The sequence below is a fragment of the Crotalus tigris genome, unplaced genomic scaffold (genome assembly GCF_016545835.1).
Source record: "Crotalus tigris isolate CLP2741 ecotype Arizona unplaced genomic scaffold, ASM1654583v1 scf7180000024115.3125172, whole genome shotgun sequence".
NCBI lineage: Eukaryota > Metazoa > Chordata > Lepidosauria > Squamata > Viperidae > Crotalus > Crotalus tigris.
In genome coordinates, this window is record NW_024100392.1 from 6 (window position 1) to 23,560 (window position 23,555).

Genomic DNA, 23,555 nt, shown 5'->3' on the forward strand with positions numbered 1-23,555 from the left:
CTGATCTTCACCACCTTGATCCTTTCTTCAAACCAATATCCCTTTTTATGTGAAAGCCCTCACGATGTGCAAAAGAAATGGTGCACATGATTTGGGGAAATGAGGCTTTTGAAGCAACCCAAGAACAAGGCTCCTGCTGTTCTTCAAACCACATGTCTAATTTTCATGAGATTTGGATCAGGAAGTTTCTAATGAGGTGCAAGCTTGCAGAAGGAAAGGGATGCCTGCTTGGAAAATGGCTTAAGGTGGTGAAGGTCAACTGGGCAGGAGGGGCAATTGGGGTTACCGCTGGCAGTACCACTGTGCAGAGCCAAAAGAACATGAATGGAAGGGAGAATGATCCTTACTGAAACTTCACCTAACAATCCAGGCAATCGCCTAACAACTGCAACTGGGAATGATGGAACTGTGGTTATTGAGTGAGATGGTCATATGGGCACCTCACTTAATGACTGCAATAACATATGACTTCAATTCTGGGCTCAATTGTGTTTGTAAGTCAAGGACTACCTATATACTGTAAAAGTAATGTTAAGAAATTAAGTGATCTGTACTATTCTTGACTATCCACTTAATTAGGTGCCTGCTGTTTCTGGGAGCAGTACTGATGTGCTAAATTTATTTTGTAATGCTTTATATACACACTGTGACCAGTACTTTGTTTTCTTGACATGCATGTTTGTGATTGAACATGATCGCCCATATATGTACATAAATAATAGATAGAGTTCTACAGAGAGAGATGCCTGGCTTGATAGACTTGGCAAGCTTCATTTGGCTTCTAGGCTGCCAATTTCTAAGGAGCCAAAAGTTTAGGATTTATGTTCTGCTTAATTTGCAATTAAACATAAGATCAGAGTTCCTGAGTAGTCAGCAAATCTGTTATCTCTTTTCAGTTCTGCCTTTCTTAAAATATTAAAATAGTTTCTGATGTTGCAAAAGATAACAGAATAAACAAAGTATTGTTTCAAAAATATGAAAATATTATTTCTAATCAGATTTTTCTGCAACTTACTATTTTTACTATAGTAGCTTAATATTTGTACTATGTACCCAACTTTGTTGGTATTAATTTGTTTAGGATGGAAGAATCCTGTTGAAGCATTTGGTTTCCCAGGTATCCTGACTATTCTATTTTCTGTTTTCAGTGAGCTTCTTGAGTTTATTACAAGTGGCCCTGTTGTTGCCATGGAGATTTTGGGAGATGATGCCATAGGCAGATGGAAACAATTATTAGGACCCGCAAATTCAGTTGTAGCCCGAACCGATGCTCCAAACAGCATTAGAGCACGTTTTGGAAGTGACAACATAAGAAATGTGGCTCATGGCCCTGATTCCTTTGCCTCTGCTGCTAGTGTAAGTTTCTCAAATATACATTTGATAGGCCATTCTGTACATGACTTAGTTTCTTTTAGCATATAAGAATTATTTATGTTTTCATACCTCTCAATTAAATATTTTCCACTGATGCATGTACATATGTAAAATGAACACTCCTTTCTCTTTCTTTCTGAATCCTGTTTAAGTTACTACTTTTGACCAGTAGTTCCTTATTGACCAGCCTCCTAATTCCATAGCTTTCATCTTAGTTAGATCAAATGAGGCAATTCAACTAAGATCTGTAGAAGATCCTAAGGCATATTTTATCACTAACACAAACGTTTAGTGTTAGTGATTTGTTATGAAGATCGCTTCAACTAATCAGAGAATTCTCTGTCCAGGAAAACTACTGTACTGTGTAACTAACTATGTTTATATGACTTCATCCCATTTTTTTTTCACTGGAAAGCCTCCCCCATTTTGTCGTCATTTTGAATAATGGTAGTATGATTTCAGTCAAATATTGCCCGAAGCTGTTAAAGGAGTAATTGCATGATAATACTCTAAATAAATGAAATAGTAAATCTTACAGAATAAAATAAGATATATAATGTATACATCATTTTAATTTTCATCTTGTTAGAGTTGAAACTATAAATGATAATACATAGCCACATTGAATTTTTTTATAGTTTCCTAACTATTTATTGTGATGGATTAAATAAATTTAAACAGATTAATTGGAGGTTCATCTGAAGGCAAACCTTCATGTGAATCTTTCCAAGCTATAAGAAAACAGATTCGACAATATATTTGCATTTTACTTTTTGATGCCTGCTTTTCTTTCCATGGAAACATGTTTCTTGATGTTGATTAGAGGAGCTAAGAATAGTGCTGCTGGCAATGTTTTAATTACTCCCTTTTTTGTCCCTGCTGTGTATCCTTAAAAGTATTTTAATGTAGTATTATGTATTTAAGTGTGTGATTATGAGTTATGAAGAGTTAAAGAATCCATTAATTTATACATTGTTGAATTCTATACAACTCTAAAATGGTATGCCACATACTCATGCCACTGAAAAATGTTAAATTTAAGAGATTATAAATTAGGATGGCAAAAAAGGAGGGCCAGTCCTTGGCACTTGAAATGTTTTTTTGTTTGCTACTGATTTCCTCCTTCCAGTTTTCTTATCTTCTTTAGCTTTCTCTGTGTTTTGTGTTGCTTGGAGAAAGGGAAATATTTATATTGAGATTACTTAGCAACTCAGGATCACTGTACTTACTGTAAGGCAACAAGCATTGTTCTTCCCAGTTCAGATAAATGAAAACATCTGCCAAGACTGAATCCAGGTAGTGCCATATCTGGGAGAAATAACAGGTGATCTAATCATAGGTGCCCTTGCTAGCCTGAGATTTTACTTCAGTGTCCTGTTCATGAAAAAACAGGCTACTAATGGAGAAAAGCATATATAGCTTGCAGAAGCCATGTTGGTAAAAGTAGAAGAGCAATTACTTGGTTGTTTGTGAAGACAAACTTTGGGAGAAAGAACTGGAGATTAATTTCTGTATAGATATTAAAATTGCAAGTCAGAGAGAATAGATTCTCTGACTGTCCAATCTAACAGTTCATATAGTTCCATGAATTTCAGGCAGATGATTTCTGCTGATTGGATTTTTGAAATCATGGTCCTAAGATTTTCTGTAGCGGTTGGAGAGAAGTTCTAGCCCCCAATCTAGTCTGCATTTTAAAAAAAACAACAATGTAGGAGAAGGATCTCACCTCATCACGAAGAGAACCTCTGCTATTGATGATGATGACCTTTCCCTCCCCAGTGAGCAGCTAGCCCTGTAAAAAGGCCCTCTGTTTTCTAGGAGTGGGCAGACAAGAAAACAAACAAAAGAGTATCTGTGCTGTAACAGATAAATAGGAAGTAGGACTGTGGTTTCAAGCTTATTTTTGTAATTTGGTTGTTTTTTTTTTGCTCCTTTTTTCTAACCTCTTTCTCTATGTTGTTGAATCACCTGATTCTGCCTGTAATTTCTTTTTCATTAAATCATTAGTTCTATTTGTTTTCTGTCTTCCTCTGGTTGAAAAACACACATTCTCCCATAAATATATTCAGCTTGCTTTGGGATTTGAATTGTTATGTTTTTATTGACTTGGGTTTGAAGCTTTTTCATCTTTTCAGGCAGTTAAGTCACCTGTAATAGCTTACTGTTCTTTTATTTCTTCTGGCCCACCTGATTCACTCTGATAGCCTAAAACTCTTTCAACACAGTTGGCAGTCCTGTGGCATTCAGGTTGGAAAGTTCTCTGTTTCCAGTATGAGCAGCTAGTAAGAAATCAAGTGTTACATAGTTTATTGTGAAATATTTAATGGTAATATGACAAAATAATGAACTCATCTGGTGATTATAGCTCAATGAATGTGTTATGGTGACATAGGATAGTTTTCATGGTTTTCTCCCTGCCTATTCTTGGTAATGCAGTACTGAAATTTGCCTTAAATTTCTCAAGGTTTTTTTTTTTTTTTTGTGAAAGGTTTATTGTATCTTTTTCTTGGTATTACAAATAGTCCTTGACTTATGACCACAAATAAGCCTGACATTTCCAATTCAACCAAAGAATTGTTAAATGAATTTTACCTCATTTTACGACCCTTCTTGCCACAACTGTTAAGTGAATCACTGCAGTTGTTAAGTTAGTAATACAGTTCAGTGAATCTGGCATCCCCATTGACTTTGCTTGTCAGAAGGTCGCAAAAGGTGAACCATGACAATGGGACACTGCAACCTTCATAAATACATGCCAGTTGCCAAATGTCTGAATTTTGATCACATGACCATAGGGATGCTACAAAGGTCATAAGTGTAAAAACGTTGGTAGGCCATTTTTTTCAGTGCCTTCATAACTTTGAAAGGTCACTAAATGAATGGTTATAAGTCAAGGATTACCTGTACTTGGGGATTTTTTTGAAAATGGGCATTGTTTTGGATCTTAGTCTGTGTTTGGAAGTCTATTGTCTGTGCTGAATGATGAGGCACTTTCAAAAATATGTTAATAAATAAGGAATGGAAATGAATAAAAACCAAAATGACTATTATAATCTCAGTGCTTGGACCCCTATTAAATTTATGTATTTAATTCCTATTAATTCCAGGAACTGGAATTATTCTTTCCTTCCAATGGAGGCCGTGGACCCGCAGGCACTGCAAACTATACACATTGTACTTGCTGTGTTATTAAACCTCATGCAATTAAAGAAGGTTAGTTATATTCCTTGCAGAGTCAATAAAAATACTTGTTGGTCCTCTTTTTGTCTAGTTAGTAGACATATAAATTATTTCCACAACGGTAGCTATCTCAGCCTGGTTCTAACAAGCAATGCTGTTCCTTTTTGTTAATGTTAATACTCATAGTTGCAGAGATAAAGACTTGTTTTCCTGTTGCTGTTCATCTTTTTTTTTTTTTTTTTTACTTTTTTGACAAAAGTCTTTCCTACCAGCAGTTTGTTTATCAGTTAGGCTCAGATGATTTCCAGCTGACCTGCTTGCAGTATCAGATGGAGATGTTCTCTGTATGCAATTAAAGTACATAAACCACATAAATAATTATTTGGGTTAACAGGTTCTGCAGAGATACTGGCAAGAGAATGCTTTGCAAAACCACTTTGACCGTCATATTTTGCTGCTTCTAGTAGGTCCTCAGAATAAAATGATAATGTTTAGAATATAGTGTGATAGTTGTTTCTTCCCATAATGCATCAGTACATAACAGTGGATTCTTTCAAATGAGAAAAAGCTATTAATGGGGTTTGTAGACTATGTTTGATAATTTAAAATCCTTTTTTTATTTTGGAACTAATTTGATTTTTGTAAATAAAATTAGTTCATTGCATTATAAGAAAATACATTTAACCCTCTGTAGCTTTAATATTGATAACTTTTCCCAGCCTGGGCATCTTTCAAAGGTGTGTATTTTAGAATTATTATTAATGATCTGCTGGCTGGAACATTCTGGGGAAATTGAAGAAAGTATATCTGAAGGACATTCAGATTACAGAAAACTGCTATTTTCTACTATTCTTATTCAAAAGATTTTACTTAATTTGACTTAAACTTGTTCTTTCCTTCTGCCAGTTTCAAAACTATGGTACAGTTAGTCCTCTTACTGACCATAATTGGGACCTATGTCTCTGTTGCTGAGTCCCACTGTCATTAAGCAAAATATCACGTGACTATGCCAGACTTATATATAGACTGAAAAAAGTGATTTATCACCATTTTTCATATGACTGTTATAGCATCCTCATGCTCACATCACTAAAATTTCACTGGCTCAAATTTATAATGGCTGCAATGTCCTGGGGTCATGTGATCACTTTTTGCGACCTTCTGAAAAGCAGTGGGGAAGCCAGATTCATTTAACAATTGTGTCACCAACTTAACAACTGCAGTGATTAACTTAAAAACTGTAGCAAGAAAGGGTGTAAAATGGGGCAAAATTTACTTAACTATTTCACTTAGCAATAGAAATTTTGAGCTCAATTGTCATAAATCAAGGATTATCTGTATAATATTGTATTGATAGGAAAGACAAAATGTTTAACCAGTAGAACAACCTGCCTCCAGGAGCGGTGAATGCACCAACACTGGAAGTTTTTAAGAAGAGACTGGACAGTCATTTGTCCGAAATGGTATAGGGTTTCCTGCCTGAGCAGGGGGTTGGACTAGATGACCTCCAAGGTACCTTCCAACGTTGTTGTTGTTGTTATTATGGATCATCGCACAGTCAGCCAGATGTTCAGACTGGATTTGGCATTTTGTCTACCTATCGAGTCCTTACCCAGGACCTGGGATAGGCAGATGTGGAGGTTTGATGGTATTACAGATATCGTCGCAGGATGGAAGCAGTTCCTAATAAGGCCGCCTTTAGCAATTGACTAATAGCGAATTTGTCAATGCCAATGGTGTTCAAGTGGTGCTCCAGTTGTTTTGGGATTGCACCCAAGGAGCCTATCACTATTGGTACTACCCTTGCTTGCTTTTGCCACAGTGTTTCTATTTCTATTTGTAGGTCTTTGTATTTTGTTATCTTCTCCAGTTCTTTCTCTTCTATTCTGCTATCTCCAGGCACTGCCACGTCCACTATCCAGACTTTTTTGTCTTTCTTATCGACAATGGTTAAGTCTGGGGTGTTATGTTGCAGGTGCTTGTCTGTTTGAATTCTGAAGTCCCAGAGCAGTTTAATTTTATCATTTTCTATGACTTTCTCTATTTTATGATCCCACCAGTTTTTGCTTACAGGCAAATGATATTTTGTGCAGATCTTCCAATGCACCATTGTTGCTACTTTGTCTTGTAGTCAGTCTGTGCAATCTTCTTGCAACAGCTTACCAAGTGGTACACTGTTTCTTCAGCTTCTTCTTCTTCTTCTTCTTCTTCTTCTTCTTCTTCTTCTTCTTCTTCTTCTTCTTCTTCTTCTTCTTCTTCTTCTTCTGCTTCTTCTTATTCTTCTTCTTCTTCTTCTTCTTCTTCTTCTTCTTCTTCTTCTTCTTCTTCTTCTTCTTCTTCTTCTTCTTCTTCTTCTTCTTCTTCTTCTTCTCTGCTTTGATCAGGCCACTTTGTCCATGCAATGCATAACTTTTATAACCCATGTTCACATTCCTCATATTTCTATTTTTCTGAGCTAAAGAGCTTCAAACATCCAAGAGGTGTTACAGTGTTTCTAACTCTACTTAGGATGCCATTTGTCTTTTAACACTACCATACCCTGAGCTGACAGTATTGAGCCTATCTACCGGGAGCCCCTGTTATGCATCAACACTTAATTGAGAATTTGCAGGATGGATATCAAAAAAGAAAAACCCCAAAGGAGACACCATGGTAGCAATTACCTTTGGAGAATTTATTAATTAAATAGCCCAAATAGATCTGCCCAGAATTCTGATTCTCTGGGCAGATCTTATAGTTCTTTTTGCCCAATTCTCCCACCTCTAAAAATGTTTATTCTGGCACTGAGATAATTAAATGGAAGGAAATTGATGTTTGTGTTTATATATTGTGAAAAAGAAAAGAATGCAAAAGTGTACCCAAGCACACAATTGGGAATTCAGATTGACAGGAATGCTGTTCCCTCCAGCTGTTTGCCTAGAGTGCTCATGACAGCAAGCCACAAGAGCAAAAGGAGGCAAAAGCTGTCAGCTATTAACTTGTTAATGTCAAGGCAGGGATTTTGTTGGTTGCTAGCAGTAGCAGCAGTACAAGCTGCGCCTAAGATAATTAACTTGCTTAAAGTCATGGACTGCAGCTTCTTAGTTTGTTTTTTTTAGCGCTTATTAGGGAGATGCTGTGCAGTCGAGAAAAGCCACTCAGAAAAAAAATAGTTTGTTTAAACAATCTCTCTAGTTTGCAAGGGGAAAAAATAAATTGCCTATTCATGTAACTGAAAGGGATCTTTCTAAAGATCTTCAATGATTTGTGGTTTTTACCATCCTAACCAAGGTTATGTATTTTACATCATCCACATACTTGACCAGCTCATTGCTTACAACAAGATTGTTTGATTCATTTAAAAATTACTAGTCTCAACATAGATCCTTTCCTTTTTTTCCCTCTAAAAAGAAACTTGATTTGTAGTCATGTGTTTGTGTTTCTATTTAACCCATTAGCAATTCTCTTATCCCATGACTACTAAATATACTAAACAGCTTTTGATGAGAAGTCCTCATCCATGTGCCTACTGACACTCTGAAAGAACTTTGTTAAGCTTCATGAAGCAGGATTAATCTTTATGAAATCAATGCTGATTTTTCTTCAGAAAAGCTTGTACCTATGTACCTAGTTACTTTTCATTGTATTACCAATTTTACAAATTTGTTCAGAACAGATGTTAAGCTGACTGACTTAAAGTATAATTTACAGAATCACCTCCAGATTCCTTTTTAGAAATCTGTGTTACATGGTTACTTTTGAATGTAGTCAGTAACACTGATCTTGATATAATTTGTTATATATTTTTGTTTTATTTTTTATTAAGAGATTAATAGCTTCACATTTGAATGACTTTTCATTGACTCAAATTAGGACTCCCTGATTTGCTATAGTGCAGTCTCTCAGGATGTCCCAGAATATCTTTTCTCAAATAATTTTAATTGTTTTGATCCTCTTCCTGAGACATTCTGTTGCTGTTGATGTTTTCAGACCATTGAAGTGGACAAAACCTGAACATCAAAGTCATGAATAGTAAACTTCTTATTGTAAGTTAATCAATAATAGAACAGTAACAGTATCTTGCAACTTTGAATGTGCCTCTCCCTTCTCTGCCTTTATCCTAAAGAGAGGTTGGAGAGGTCCAGGCTGAGATACTTTCTCAAATTCCATTCCAGTTATGTTGAGATTTTTTTTATTTGACTATTGCCTTGGCTGTCGCTGTTCCTCTCCTTCCTCAAGGTTACTCTCACACTTCGTTATAGATGTCATATCTCAGTGTCTGGGTTTGGATGGGGATCAGCATCAACCTTGCCAAAATTGAGTGGTTTTGGCTCTTCGGGCCCTCAGCTTCTGGGAATCTCAACTTGGGTGTCCTTCTGGACTCATATCTCCTGTTCAAAGAGCGGATAACAATTGTGATTAGGGGGCCCTTTTTACAATTTCTGTTGGTGAATTTGCTCCAGTTCCTGGAACAAGAGGCTCTGCTCTCAATCACTCATGCCTTGGTCACCTCCTCAATAAATTACTGTAATGTACTCTAAATATGATTGCTTTTGAAGAACATCCAGAAGCTGCAGCTAATGCAAAGTGCTATGGTGCAGGCAGTTGTGGGCACTCCAAAACCAGCACACAACCTCTGCTCCCAGAACTGCAATGGTTGTCAATTTTCTTTTGATTTTAATTTAAGATGCTGTATGCTATCTGGACTGCAGAAGAACCTTTTTATGGGTAACATCTATTAAGTAGTATCATCTGACAGGACCCAGGAGGAGAGCCGTTTTTTTTAATAGCAAGTTTTTATTGGTTTTCCAATTTTACATTTGAGTATTTGGAAAGCAGTGTGGTGTTTGGGTAATCAATAGTACAATAACAAAATCTTTAGTACATATCTCAGGTTACATCATCAAAAAATTCCTTCTCTATTTCCCTTAACATTTGCTATATCATATTTAAGCTAGTAAATTTCTAATTATAACAAGCTCAGTTAAAACATTTATCAATATATTTTTGCTTATACATATCCATGTCCTGTGTTTAAATTTTACCTAAATTTTAATTTTTAATTATAGTATTCCAATTTAACCTTTAATATCCATAGTATTTAAATTTCGGGTAACCCAAGTTTCCTTTATTTCACTACATAAAAATTATAATATCTAAAATACACCTATTACTTACTTAAGTATATTCTTATTTTATTTCATAAACATTTTCTATTTCTCATCCTAGTACATCACTACTTACTAATGGAGTATCCTTTATAGTCTCAAATACATTGTCTGTGTTATCTGGGCTAAACAATAATTCAAGGCTATTTCCTAATAGTTCATTTTCATTTCCCTTATAAATCTAAATCCTCAATATAAGGCCAATTAATCCCTTAATCTTTAATTCATTCAAATATAAGATTTTATCTCTGTCTAATTTTTCTTGTCCCATTGCATAGGCTTCTTCAATTTTACCTGTGTCATTCCCAGGTAACAGACAATACTTGTCAGGTTTAATACACTGTGGCTACTATGCCACAACTGCAACCAAAGCCAAGTTTTATCCCAAGCATGTTTGTGTTATTGTATGCCAGCTAGGACCTGTCAAATACAGACTATCCAATTAGTATTATTAACTAGGAGATATCCACAGGATACCATGTGCTTTTTGAAATCTGATTTTCTCCCCCAAAGAGCTAAATATCTTACACTTAAGTGTAAATCATGGTCTTCCTATTTTATGTAAATTACACATATTTTTGTTTTGCTTTAAATAGAGAAAAATCTTTCCCAGCTGAGTGCCTCAGCTCAAAAGTTTGAGTAGGTGTTATATTTATCTCTGTACAGGTGTCAGATGCATATATATTAGTCCAAATATATTCTGGATTTTTTAAAAAAGAATTATTATATGATAACACCCTAACTCTCAAGCATTTAATATTTAAAATACTCTTAGGTATCTACCATTATTCTCCTTTTTTGTTTTAATGCAGGTCTAGCTGGAAAGATTATAAAAGCAATTCTTGATGGAGGATTTGATATCTCAGCCTTGCAGATGGTAACTAATTTTCTTTTTCTTATTTTCTTTTTATTTAATTCTCGTGGAATTAGGAGGTGGAGAGAAAATTCCACATTTACCACTCCTGTTTCTACTATAGAACCACACCATAGTCCATTGCACTTGGGAACATGTCTGCCTTTGCTTTTAGTGATTCTTTCTCAGCTGAAACAGCTGCAGCCAGAAATGTAGCTGCTTCCTTCAGCTTTGTTGTAAGTGGTGTCTTGTATCAGGTTTTCAAAGTGTTATCTTGTTAAACAAAGGAAATCAGCCTTTTCAGTTCAGTTAAACAAAAAATGGATAGACTTCAAAGTTGCCGAATTTATTTTGTTTTTTTCTTATAATTCTCAGATTGTCAGCCAAAGAAAAATGAAAATGACTTAAAACTGGATCAGGTTGTCTCTGACCATATTCTGAATCAGGAAACTTGCAGAACTAAACTGAACTCACAGTTTTTTTCACATGAAAATCCCGTATTTGTTCATTGCAGCAGTTAATTTAGAATAAAGCATTTTTTGTTGTTGCTGCTGCTGATAAAGCAGGGGTGTCAAACTGCTGGCTGGAGGGCCGGTTGCATCATACGGAGACCTCACCCACCCCAGCTCTGGCAATGCAAAAAAAGTCATGACACATCACATGACGTGGTGAGCTTGACGCCCGTGTGCTAAAGCATTTCATAGTCAGAACTGCTTGCTCACAAATGCTGATATACCTCCCATATGCTAGATCATTATACTTTTCCAACAGTACTATGGAAGCAACTTTTAAAGATGGGAATTATCCCCACTGAATTTGCTGAACACAAATCAATAAAGCCTTGATATAAATAATGTATATTGAGAAGCATCTGGCTATTCCTCCTCCAAAAGAAAACAAAGAAAAGAACTCATAGCCAACCCTAATTAATTATGGTTAGCTTTTGAAGAGGCAATGATCAGATTGGTTCTGAAGTAACCTAATTAATAAGATGTTAATTGGAATTAGTAGTTTACCCCACTTTCTCAGGGAAAATGCTTGAGCATTTGGTGGTTGCTGATCAATTTCAGACATTTTTAAGCTGATTTTCTGGATCCATTCAGGGCAGTTGCATTCCTGATTTGGAACGAAAACTAGTTTCTAGACCAGTGGTTCTCAACCTGTGGGTCGGGACCCCATTTGGGGTTGAACGACCATTTCACGGGGGTCGCCAAACAACGCAGTCCGCCATTTTTTTCCCCTTTTCCTTAGCTGTGCTACTCCCTTTTATTCTATTGGCTTTTGAAAGCCAATAGACTAGACTCTCTTGAATAGAGTCTAATTCTATTGGCTTTCAAAAGCCAATAGGAATTGTCCAGGCTGTCTGTGCCCTGCTGAGCCCGCCAAAAGTCCCATTCTGCAAACGGTGCTGCACCAGTTGAGTAGTCCTCGACTTACGACCAGTTGAGTAGTCCTTGACTTACGACCGGTTGGGGGTCGCGGCATTAAAAAAGTTGAGAACCACTGTTCTAGACTGTGAGTTCAAGTGTGGTAGTGCTGGAACTCATCTCCTAAGTTCTAGAATAATACCTTAAACATTACATCAGTCTGACTCTACAAATACATACTTAGATATTACAATTAAAACTCATTAGCCAGTGATCATTGCAATAATATTGTACAAGCACTTAAAATTGTTTTGACACTGAAATAATTCTTTAATAAAGTAAAAGGAAACAAAAGCATTATACAAAAAGCATTTAGAAAGCCTCCTCTCTTTTCCCTGCCCCATTGTTTCCTTCCCCTGATGTATTTTGAACTTACTTAAATTTTAATTAGTATAAATAATTGAATAATATAAATAGTGAGCAACAATCATGAGCTTTGTGCAGCCTGAAACTTGACAAAAACTTTTTTTGGAGATAGAGTGAAATTAATTAAGACTTTTGTTGAGGAAGGTGTTTCTTTATGCTCAGGAAACTCTGGGTTTGCACCTGGTATGTTTGTACTTGGGGGGGGGGAGCAAGTTGACAACTATAAGGCTGAGAAAGGAAAGTCTGTCTGTTGTCACCAGCAAAAGGTGCCTCCTCCAGTAGCCCCCACTGACTCTAAAGCAGGGGTCTTCAAACTTGGCCCTTTTATGACTTGTGAACTTCAACTCCCAGAATTCCTCAGTCAGCGTGCAAGGCTACTAAAGCCAGGCTACTTACAAACTGTGATACCTAAATTTATTATTATTATTTTGAATAACTTAATTTTATGTGTGCTTGACTTTTTACCATGTGGTTTGATGAGTAGTGTGCACACACATGTTGTTTATCAGCTTATTTGCCAAACAATAAATACCCTCTACATGACTGAGAAACCACACAATTCTTGTCATGTTTCTTGTACAGAAAAAGGGCAGCTATAATTGTTAGGTAGTTTTTAAGTATTTTTAAGACAATACTAGCTCCACAATTCTGCTTCACAGAATCTCAAGAATTAGATTATTCCTTTCTATTTTATATGTAGTTCTATATGGACCGAGCAAATGCAGAAGAATTCTATGCAGTCTACAAAGGTGTTGTTGCTGAATATTCTGTAAGTAAATATTATGACATCTGTTTTCACCATTTTTGATGCAGTTTAGATATTATCTTAATGGACCATCCTTTTTGTATGGTAATGCTCAGGATTATTACTCATAGTTATGGATTGTTTTAATATTTGCTGTAAAATAAACCATTAACAATTTATTGGAAAGATAACTGTACACATAATTTTTAGGTTTGAATCCACAGTGTGATATACATAAATTGTGTGCACTTTTGGATAATGGTTTTCCAGGCTAAAAAGCATCCCCATTAGTAACATTATGTTGTCCTTGAACATCATATCAAAATTCTTAATTTTTAAAATTAAAACAAATTTCCAAAAATTCCAATTCCTTGCTACCTTTAGAAATCCTCCTTGCATTTTTCTGCCTCACTTTAAAAATGGATCAAATCCACAAACTAGCAAATTAATTTTGTGGATATTTTTTCCCCATTGAGGAGGGATGCTTGGCATACCTTCTGCCTCCAGATCTTTCTGCAGTTTAATAATATGTCATCTTTGCAATTGGGGAAGAATTCTCAAAGGCAAATTTTGTTAATACGCTACATTTGCAGTATTTGCAGGAATGCCACACTTCATAATATTTACTGAAATGCCACTTTACACATTTTGTTTTACAATAGTTGGATAGTTATGTACCTGTTCTATTTTTATTCTGTCATGCCTCAGTATGGTTCTTACCTGTTTACAAAATACACATGACATTTAAAACATCCACAGTTTAAATACCAATGGTAAATTTAATAAAAAATGATGAGTCAGTAATGAAATATAACAAATTGATAATCTTTTTCTATTAAGAACCAATAAACTCAATAGATAGTATCATTTCAAAGTGTAACTACTCTAAGAAAAAACTCAGTTTCCAGAGTCCTCCTAAAGGAAAACAGGAAAGGAGCTAGTCTAATTTCACTTCGATTTTTGAGGCCATAATGTCTAACTATATTTTTCTCAATATTTCCAACCTTGGCATTCTAGACTCCTGCCACAAGCAGCACACCATGCTTTGCATTCTCTGTCAATTTCGAATTGAACTTGATCATAAAACTCATCCATTTTCTTTTCTGTATATATAGTTGGAGCATAAACTTGAATACACCTGTCAATTATGTCTAATTGATTATATCTGGTGATTGATTGCTTTGCAGCCAAGTATTGTTCTTGCTATTGTCTTTTTAACTATGAAAACAAGACCACCAACTTTTGACTGAAACTATTCAATTCAAGTCTATCTCAATTTGCTGATCCTAAGATACCGATGTTTAGTCATTCATTTTCATGTTTTATTGTGTTGAGCTTTCCCAAAGCTTTAGGTGCAATCAGAGATCCTGTAGGCTTTAAACTGGCAATATCATAAACACAATTAGTACTCTAAAATAGGGGTGTGAAACTCGCAATATCACATGATGTGACACATCACGACTTTTTTTGCCATTGCTGGCAATGGGGTGGGTGCGGTCTCACTATGATGCATCCGGCCCGTGGGCTGGCAGTTTGCTCTAAAAGATTCTCAACTCTTCTTCAGCAGTGTGTTGCTATCCCTTCTAATGGGTACATTATCTGTCATTATATCATCAGTTATTTTATATTCCCAACTGTGTGGTTTTCTTGGTAAAATATCAGTAATATATTACTGCTTTCTGCAGTATGAAAAAATGTGCAGCTTGTAGTGTGTTGAGCTTTTCAAAATGCAAAATAAGCTAGAAGAGATCACTCTATCACATCATACTTGTTTATAAAAATAAATACTCAGATATTGGGGAGGTACTTTGCTTTTGATTAATGTTTATCCCAAAATAATCTAGGATAAAAAACCCAAGTCTAGTCCTAAAGGATTTGTTTGCTTGTTTTCTGCATCCCTGCTTTTTGATTATTTGGATTTCTGTAAAATTATCAATTTAGTAATGGGGCCATAAAATTTTCAATAATGTGCCTTCAGAACAATGTAAACATCTGTTGGGTTTTTTTCTGGTTACAGGAGATGGTTGTAGAACTCTATTCAGGACCTTGTATAGCTCTAGAGATTCGACAGGTAGATCCTGAAAAAGTGTTCAGAGACTACTGTGGCCCTTCTGATCCTGTAAGTAACTTATTAAGCAACTTATAACAAAATAAGACTGATGAGTGAGATCTGTGAATGTATATCCTTTACTTTCACTTTAAAGCAGCTTGGAGAAGAGATCCACTTTTGCTTAGCTTGTAGTTTTGTACAGAACAGTTCACTCACCTCTTTTCTTAGGTCAAAATTTCTCTTCCTGTGTGAAAAATATATACTGGCATAATAAAGGTACTTATATTTTCCTTTCGTTTCCAATCTATTAAAGGGCTAGGAACAAATTTGCCAAATTACATATGTACATATTAGGAGTATAACAACATTAAATATATTATATTTTGAATCCAGACAAAATGCTTTCCATAAGTTGAGGAATAGCATTGTACTTTAAAACAAATAAAATCCAGAATGTCTTGGTTGAAATCCAGAATCTTGGACAAAACAACATTTGGAGGGATTGCACATGAATTTTAAGGGGCAAATAGAATATGATTAGCATGTTTCACCCTTTCTCTTCACTCCTCTTATCAGCCACTCCCAGCATGGCATGACTCATGGTTTTGTCCACCTCACTAATCTTCCTTCTATCTCTGTATTGAGTTGTCACCACTATTGAAAAGACAATATATCTCCCTGTTGTCCCAAGACTTTTCTTTTGCCTCTATGCCACCATCACCACCACAACCAAGATTCTCAATGTTCTTACCCAAATTACTTCTATTAAGAAAAGAAATTGTGATTCAGATGTAAAACAAAATAGCCTCCTGCATTGAAACATATTGCTCATTTGAGTTTGAAACAAGTGTTAGCATTAAGTATCATAGTGTTGCTTTTCTAGCCAAAATTAGACCCTTGCAATTGACTTTAACTTTTTAAATAACCTTGGTGATTCTCCTGGGAATTGACATATTTTTGATGTAGCAAGTTGAATTGTATAACAAGATTATGAGACATTGTTTTTAGTCTTTTCCTTAGCAATTTTAACAAATAATCAGGCATGCACAGGATATGAGAACTTCTGATTTATGTACAAAAATTTATGTACAAAAAAATGAAAAAAATCCAGTGACTGCTGCATATACAGCTGAATTATTTTATTTAGTTGTTTCAGTAAGGAGATTCTAATTGATATTTTCTGAATTGTAGTTTTTAATAGTTTCAAAGAGTTAGTTGTAGGCATAGGAAACAAACATCAAGCAGAAAGCATATTTTATGTATGGTTTGCTATTTATATGCACTTTCAATCCATTTAGGAGAGACTCTATTCCAGCCCAGCACCATTAAATATATATTCAGGGATGATAGAATTTGTTATTCTATGTATGTGGTTGGTGCCAGTTTGGAGAAAGCTGATTTATGAAATTGAGCATGAGAAATGCATTTGTTATTGTTAAAATGAAATAATAGAATAGAATAGAATAGGATAGGATAGGATAGGATAGGATAGGATAGGATAGGATAGAATAGAATAGAATAGAATAGAATAGAATAGAATAGAAGCTGGAAGGGACCTTGGAGGTCTTCTAGTCCAGCTCCCTGCTCAAGGAAGAGAACCTATACCATTTCAGACAAGTGACTGTCTAATCTCTTCTTAAAGATCTCCAGTGATGGAGTGCCCACGATTTCTGAAGGCAAGCTGTTCCACTGGTTAACTGTCCTCACTGTTAGGAAGTTTCTCCTTAATTCTAGGTTGCTTCCCTCTTTGGTCAGTTTCTGACCATTGTTTCTTGTCTTTCCCTCTGGTGCTTTGGAGAATAGTTTGACACCCTCTTCTTTGTGGCAGCCCCTCAAATACTGGAATACTGCTATCATATCGCCCCTGTTTCTTCTTTTCTTTAGACTAGCCAAACCCAAGTCCTGCAGCCATTCTTCATATGTTTTAGTCTCCAGGCCTTTGATCATTTTAGTTGCTCTTCTCTGAACTTTTTCCAAGGTCTCAACATCTTTTTTGTAGTATGTATATGCATACTAATATGCATATACATATATGAATAAATATATGCATGTAGAGTATAGAAGATAACAGCTTGAGGTGAAAAAAATAATGATCCTTTGGTCTTCCAGGATTTTATTAGCTATTCTTATATTTCTGTTACTGCTAATTTTTAGAATTTATATCACTATTCTAAGCTATGCATGATTGTGTAGCTTATGCTTGCATCAACATCTACAGTTTTAATTGATTATGTTAATGCAAAACTAATCTCTTGTATATAATCCATAGATGATTTTAATAATTTTGCTTTATTTATTTGTTGCATTTAGATCTCACTCCAGTACAATAACTATTTCTTGGTCCACTTTTACAATTTTTGAAATAAACCTATCTTGCATTCCCTAATTTTAAATTAAAGATTTAGGTGCTAAAACATGAAATATCAGTGATTAAATGTTAAATATTAAAAATGCTAGAAACTATCAAGATAACAGTTATATTGCCTAAGCAACAACCATTACAATATCTGATACCATTTTTTTTCAAAAGTGAGCTTTTCTAGTTCTAGATTAGACTGCCATCCTTAACCTATTTATGTAAGCTTAAAACCATTAAATTCAGTAGAACTTCCATCTGAATAGATATCTATCAATTTATACTGTAAACATGGGAGAGGAGTGGCAAGGCAAATGATAATATATGTGAGCCACCATCAAATATACATCATAAATATTTCATAATACACATTTTGCCATCAGATGTTATGGGGTCATTACATAATCATGCCATGGCATTCTGATACATGTGCAATCCTTTAGAAATTACTGGTGCTTGTTGTTGCTGTATGTTATAGGATTGCAGCCTTAAATCAATTACTGATATCTGGCATAAAATAGCTAAATGAGCTATGGCAAAAAAAAGTTTCTGATGTCATTTCTGCTATGAACTACCTAGATCAGGGGTGTCAAACTCAATTTCATTGAGGGCCGCATCAGCATTGCGGTTGTCCTCGGGGACTGGGTAGGTGTGGCCAGGGTGGGCGTGACCTACTGGATGGGCATGGCTGGAGTGGGTGTGGCCTACTGGGTGGACATGGCCAGCTCTACATCATTCGCGCCAAGGGGGCCTGTGGGGGCTTGGGCAGGAGTGGGACAGATCTGAGGGTCTCTGGCAGAAGGGGGTGGGACCAGGGCAAGCGCCAAGGCATAGTTCACTGGAAGAGCCTGCTGAAACCCCTCCCCCAGAGCCCATCAAGCCGGATATGTGAAGTAGGCGAGAGCCATTTGCTGGCCACTTCCAGGCAATAGTGCATTTCTTCATTCCTCACAAAGGTGACACGCCCCCAGCATGCACCCAGGAGGCAGGGCCGACACGGCAGAGGCTGGTCCCTTGCTGTTTCCAGACGGCCTTGTGGAGCTAAGACTGAATGGTTTCAGCATAGATGGCCACCACAAAATTGTACATTGGCTCCCAGATGGCCTGGGCCAGGACCAAGGCAACAGGGGCCATTCCCTCACTGTTTTCAGGATGGCTTCGCGGGCCACATGAAACCACTTCGCTGGCCGCATCCGGCCCCCGGGCCTTGTGTTTGACATGTCTGACCTAAGTGACTTTAGCTAGCAACTATATCTTAATTTCAACTTCAGTTTTAAAGTCCTGAAGTATTAGAAAACCAATCTTTCTTTTGAATATTAAAACTTGCATATTACACACCTTCAAAGGTCTATGCAAGTTAAAATAATTATTTTAGAAATCATACAACTATTAAAATACAGCTATATTAATAACAATGCAATTGTTTTCTATTAACTATCTTATTTCTGTTAGTTTCAGAACTGTAATAACTTTGTTTCAAAGATTTGTAGATTTGAAGATAGAGGTTTTTGTGATTACAATCACATAAACTAGATAGCTTTTTAGGTAGTTCTAGACAACCCATATCTCATTGAGTTATGATTTCAGAGATATTTTATTAAATTAAGAAACAGAATGACTACAGGTGGACAAAAAAGCAAAAGTGATTTCTGACTGTTGATGGCTGCCCCATTGACTTTTCTTTTTATAAGACTTTATGAAATTTCAATAAAAGATAAAATACAAGAAAACAGAAAGAAAAAATTAAGGAAAAACAGATAAGATAAAAAGAAAAATTAAGGGTGCAGAAAGAAAAGAAAAATATAGAAAAAGGGTAGCTTCCAACTTTCTTTGGTACAGATACAAATATAAAATATATTATTTTTTTGCTTTAAAATGAACCATTATATGTGGTACTTCTGTAGTGTATTAAATAGTGTGAATTGTTTGACTCACTAACTGATTGCCAAAACCTCTATTTTGCAATCTTGCAAGGAGTGGCTGTTCAGGGGATGAGTGCATTATTTTCCAGGATTCTTCTTAAATCTATAAAATTATTTAGGCTACAAGTTCTGGTCGAACCCCACTTCAGTTATGGAGTCACTTCCCATTTGAGGGAGCCACTCAGTCTGCCATTTTCTTCACCAGAAGCTCTCCCATTTACTTTTCTTATGGGAAGCTGGCAGGGAGTGTTGGAAATGATTATTATCAGTGTGGCAGTGTGGCAGTATTGAAATGGGCACAACTTTGCCAAATTTCAATCCCATGGGAGTAATGGGTCTCAGATTTTGAATATACTCTGTAAGTTAGCTCATTTAAGGTACATTGATTAAAAAATTGTTTCCCTATGAAGCAGCATTATGCCCAATTGGAAGTTACAATTGGAAGTTACAACAGGAGAGTTTTAGTAATATACTAGAAAACCTGTACCCTGTTGGGTCATTGTTTCAGAGATATTTCCTTACCAGATTCCTCAGTGCCTTCAGTGACACAGCTTCTAATGTACTGCCTTCACTGGAAAAATTGGGATACATTCAGAGATGTATCTCACTTGAAAATAGCCCATGCATAGCACAATCAAACAGAGCACAGAAAATGTTTTATGACATTTTGAGTTAGGTCATAAATTGCTTTATGATAATGTTTATATCATCAAATGTGTTATAACATTTGCCAAATTTCAATTCCACAGGAGTCCTAAATCTTACATTTCCGAGGCAGTCTATAAGATAGTCCATTCAAGGTGCCTTGGTTCAAAAGATTTTGTCCTATGGTGCATGTTTTCCCCATTAAAGGTTACAGGAATCAGAATTTAATGATGATAAGATAGATAGATAGATAGATAGATAGATAGATAGATAGATAGATAGATAGATAGATAGATGCAAAGCAAAGAAAGAAAAGTATTTTCATTCAGTACCAAGGCTATTGTAGGTCAGCATAAAAAATCAGATCAATATGAGACTGCAGTTAGTATGTCATTCTGTCTCTGTTAAAAAAAGATGTGATGAGTCAGACATCATGATCAGCATAACATATAAACACAAATATTAGATTTCGGACATCTACTAGATAGTTTTGTCAATGATAGACAATTTAATTGTTGAACTCTATTTGAAACCACACAGACTACAAAATCTTTTATTAAAATGATGAAAACTAATTTCATATTTGTGCACAATATCATATCTCCCTTGCATATTAAACTGCAGTTCTTTTCACTTCTTGGTAAACATATTTGAAAATTTAGTTCACTGTATTTGATGGCTATGGTCCAAAATATAAAGAAGGTATCTAATAGGAGAAGGCTGCAATTTCTGGTTTTGCCCTGAGTTGTGAAGCATATAGAGCTGATTAATAAGATTCACAAATATTGCCTCACAGGCTTCCATTTTTCCTGAAGTCATATTTTTCTGAGATTTATTTATTAATTAAATTTGTTTGTTCTCATTTCTAGCTGCCATACATATTTCTCTGAAAGCAAACAAGTAAAAAAAAATTGCAGAATCCAATCTGGGTTGATTTATTGAGCGAAGAGGAATTGTCTCAGACTGCAGATAAAATATATAATAACAAACTTCCTTTATTTTTTAATATTTTTATTACAATGTTGTGGGACTGCATTATTAGCTGTCACGGCCACATATGGCCTGTGGCCTGTGGGTTGGAACTGCTGTAGGCTATGAGAATAACCTTGAGAGGCAAGAGGAAGAACTGTAGCCAAGACGAAATATAAATCCAAAGCAGGAATGTAATTTGAGGAAGCAACTCAGAAATGACCTTCCTCATTCTCTGGAATGTAAAGGCAAGAAGGGGAGAGACACATTCAGATTTCCAGGATATTGCAACTGTATAATAAATATGGTATTAGGACTTATAATTTTGGTTTCTGGTCTGGACTACCTTAAAAGGCTGATATCAATCAAATGGATTATAAGCCTGAAAATAATAATAATAATAATAATAATAATAATAATAATAATAATAATAATAATAATAATAAGAAGAAGAAGAAGAAGAAGAAGAAGAAGAAGAAGAAGAAGAAGAAGAAGAAGAAGAAGAAGAAGAAGAAGAAGAAGAAGAAGAAGCAGCCCCCAGTGAGGCACTACCTTGACGTGGTTGTGGGGCTTGTGTACTCTGAGGAAGATGAGAGCTATGCCAGAGGTTCAACCATACTGGACAGGTCTCATCAGAGGAGTCAGACAAAGAGTGTCTCTCCCATAAAAAATATGGTGAGACGTAAATTGCAGAATGCCATACCGGCTCGGACATCGCCCAGGTTAACAAGGTCCACACTAGATAGTTCCTGGATATCTGGTGAAAAATGGGTTACAGGACTCAGGACTGTTGGCTGAGCAACCAGGGCCAGCAGCTGCAGAACTACTGGAAGAAAAGGTGTTTACCCGTCGCAAATACACAGTGATGGAAAACAAAGAAATAATGATCTGTTACTTCAGATCAAGTTCAACAAGAAGAGGATATCTAAAACGAATGCACCAGTTCTGAAAGAACAACATCCAGAATCAGAAATAACAGAACAGAGACTAGCAGATCAACGCCGATTTATAACACGAAATAAAATATTCACAGAAACAGAATTGGACGAACTGCAAAGGTTTACCCATGGCAAAGAAATCAAAGCCTTACCAGAAGTAATTCAGAATGTAGAGGCAAACCAGGGGGAGTTGGCAGTGAAGGAATCTAGCAGAGATATACAACTGTTCTCATTTGGAAACCAGGCACCTCTACCTCAGGAAGAACAAAACCCTCTAACTAAAGAAAAAAAAGAATTGAAACAAAGAATAACTGAGCATCTAGAACAGCACAAAAACAACAGAATAAGGCTACCTGCATTGAAGCTTGTTCCAAAGAAACAGCTAGCACAAGCATTAAAAGATGCAATATTTGCAATATCAAGTATAAGCACCAATTCATTGCAAGAAACAAACCAACTAATGTACAGCACAGCTGCAGTTATAACAGAATACCTGGGATGCAAAATCAACAAAGAAGAAAAACAAACAAACAGTGCACCACAAAAATGGAAGGTTAGACTAGAAAATAAGATCAGCAAGTTAAGATCACATGCAAGCAAGCTAGAACAGATGAAAGAAAAGAAGCTGAAGAACAAGAAGACCAAAGAATACCTAATCAAGAAATACCACTTAGAAACAAGGAAGATCAAGGAAGCACTGGAAATAATAAAGCAACAAATAACAGCTATAGCCAGGAAAATCAGTAGATATGAAGCTCGAATTGCAAACTATAGGCAGAACCTCCAATTTCAATCCAATCAGAAACGTTTCTACCAATCCATCAATGGAGAAACTGCAAGGAATCAGTCAGTACCTGACAAGGAAGAAACAGTGCAGTTCTGGAAGCAGATATGGGATAACCCAAAGAAATACAACAAGGATGCGGCTTGGTTAAAAGAGGTGGATGCAAATAAAACAGAAGTTGAAATGAAAGAACTAGTAATAACAACAAAAATGGTAGAAAAAAGAGCAAAGAAAATCAAAAATTGGTCAGCACCAGGTGAAGATGAACTGCATGGGTTTTGGTTGAAACATCTAACTGTTATACACCCACTCATTGCCAAACAGTTCAACAATATACTACAAGGAGGAGAAATTGAAAAGTGGCTAACAACTGGGAAAACCTACCTAATAATGAAAAATCCAGCAAAAGGGGCAACACCAGGTAACTACAGGCCAATTACCTGCTTACCAACAACTTTCAAATTACTGACTGGTGTAGTAGCTGATGCAGTGCAACAGCATCTAGTTGAAAACAATCTCTTTCCACCTGAGCAGAAAGGAAACCGCCCCAACAGCAGAGGAACAAAAGATCAACTCCTAATAGACAAAATGATCTTGGAAAACTGCAAGAGAAGGAAGACCAACCTGAATGTGGCATGGATTGACTACAAAAAGGCATTTGACTCTCTGCCACATGATTGGATAATAAGTGCCTAGAAATAACAGGAGTCAGTAGAAACATCAGAAAATTTGTGCAAAGATCGATGGCACAATGGAAGACACAGTTGCAGATCAATGGTGAGAGGCTGGGAGAGGTTAA

At 36.0% G+C, this 23,555-nt stretch overlaps 1 protein-coding gene across 1 annotated transcript in view; it reads left to right on the top strand.

Moving 5' to 3' along the window:
• Positions 1-336: 336 nt before the first annotated feature.
• LOC120298579 (nucleoside diphosphate kinase 7-like) overlaps positions 337-23,555 on the top strand; it is a 41,192-nt gene continuing 17,973 nt past the window's right edge. The window contains exons 1-6 of the mRNA XM_039322466.1: positions 337-419; positions 1,149-1,356; positions 4,482-4,587; positions 10,514-10,578; positions 13,048-13,116; positions 15,110-15,211. Of these exons, the coding sequence (XP_039178400.1) occupies positions 337-419; positions 1,149-1,356; positions 4,482-4,587; positions 10,514-10,578; positions 13,048-13,116; positions 15,110-15,211 (633 nt within the window). The remainder of the gene's footprint in view (positions 420-1,148; positions 1,357-4,481; positions 4,588-10,513; positions 10,579-13,047; positions 13,117-15,109; positions 15,212-23,555) is intronic.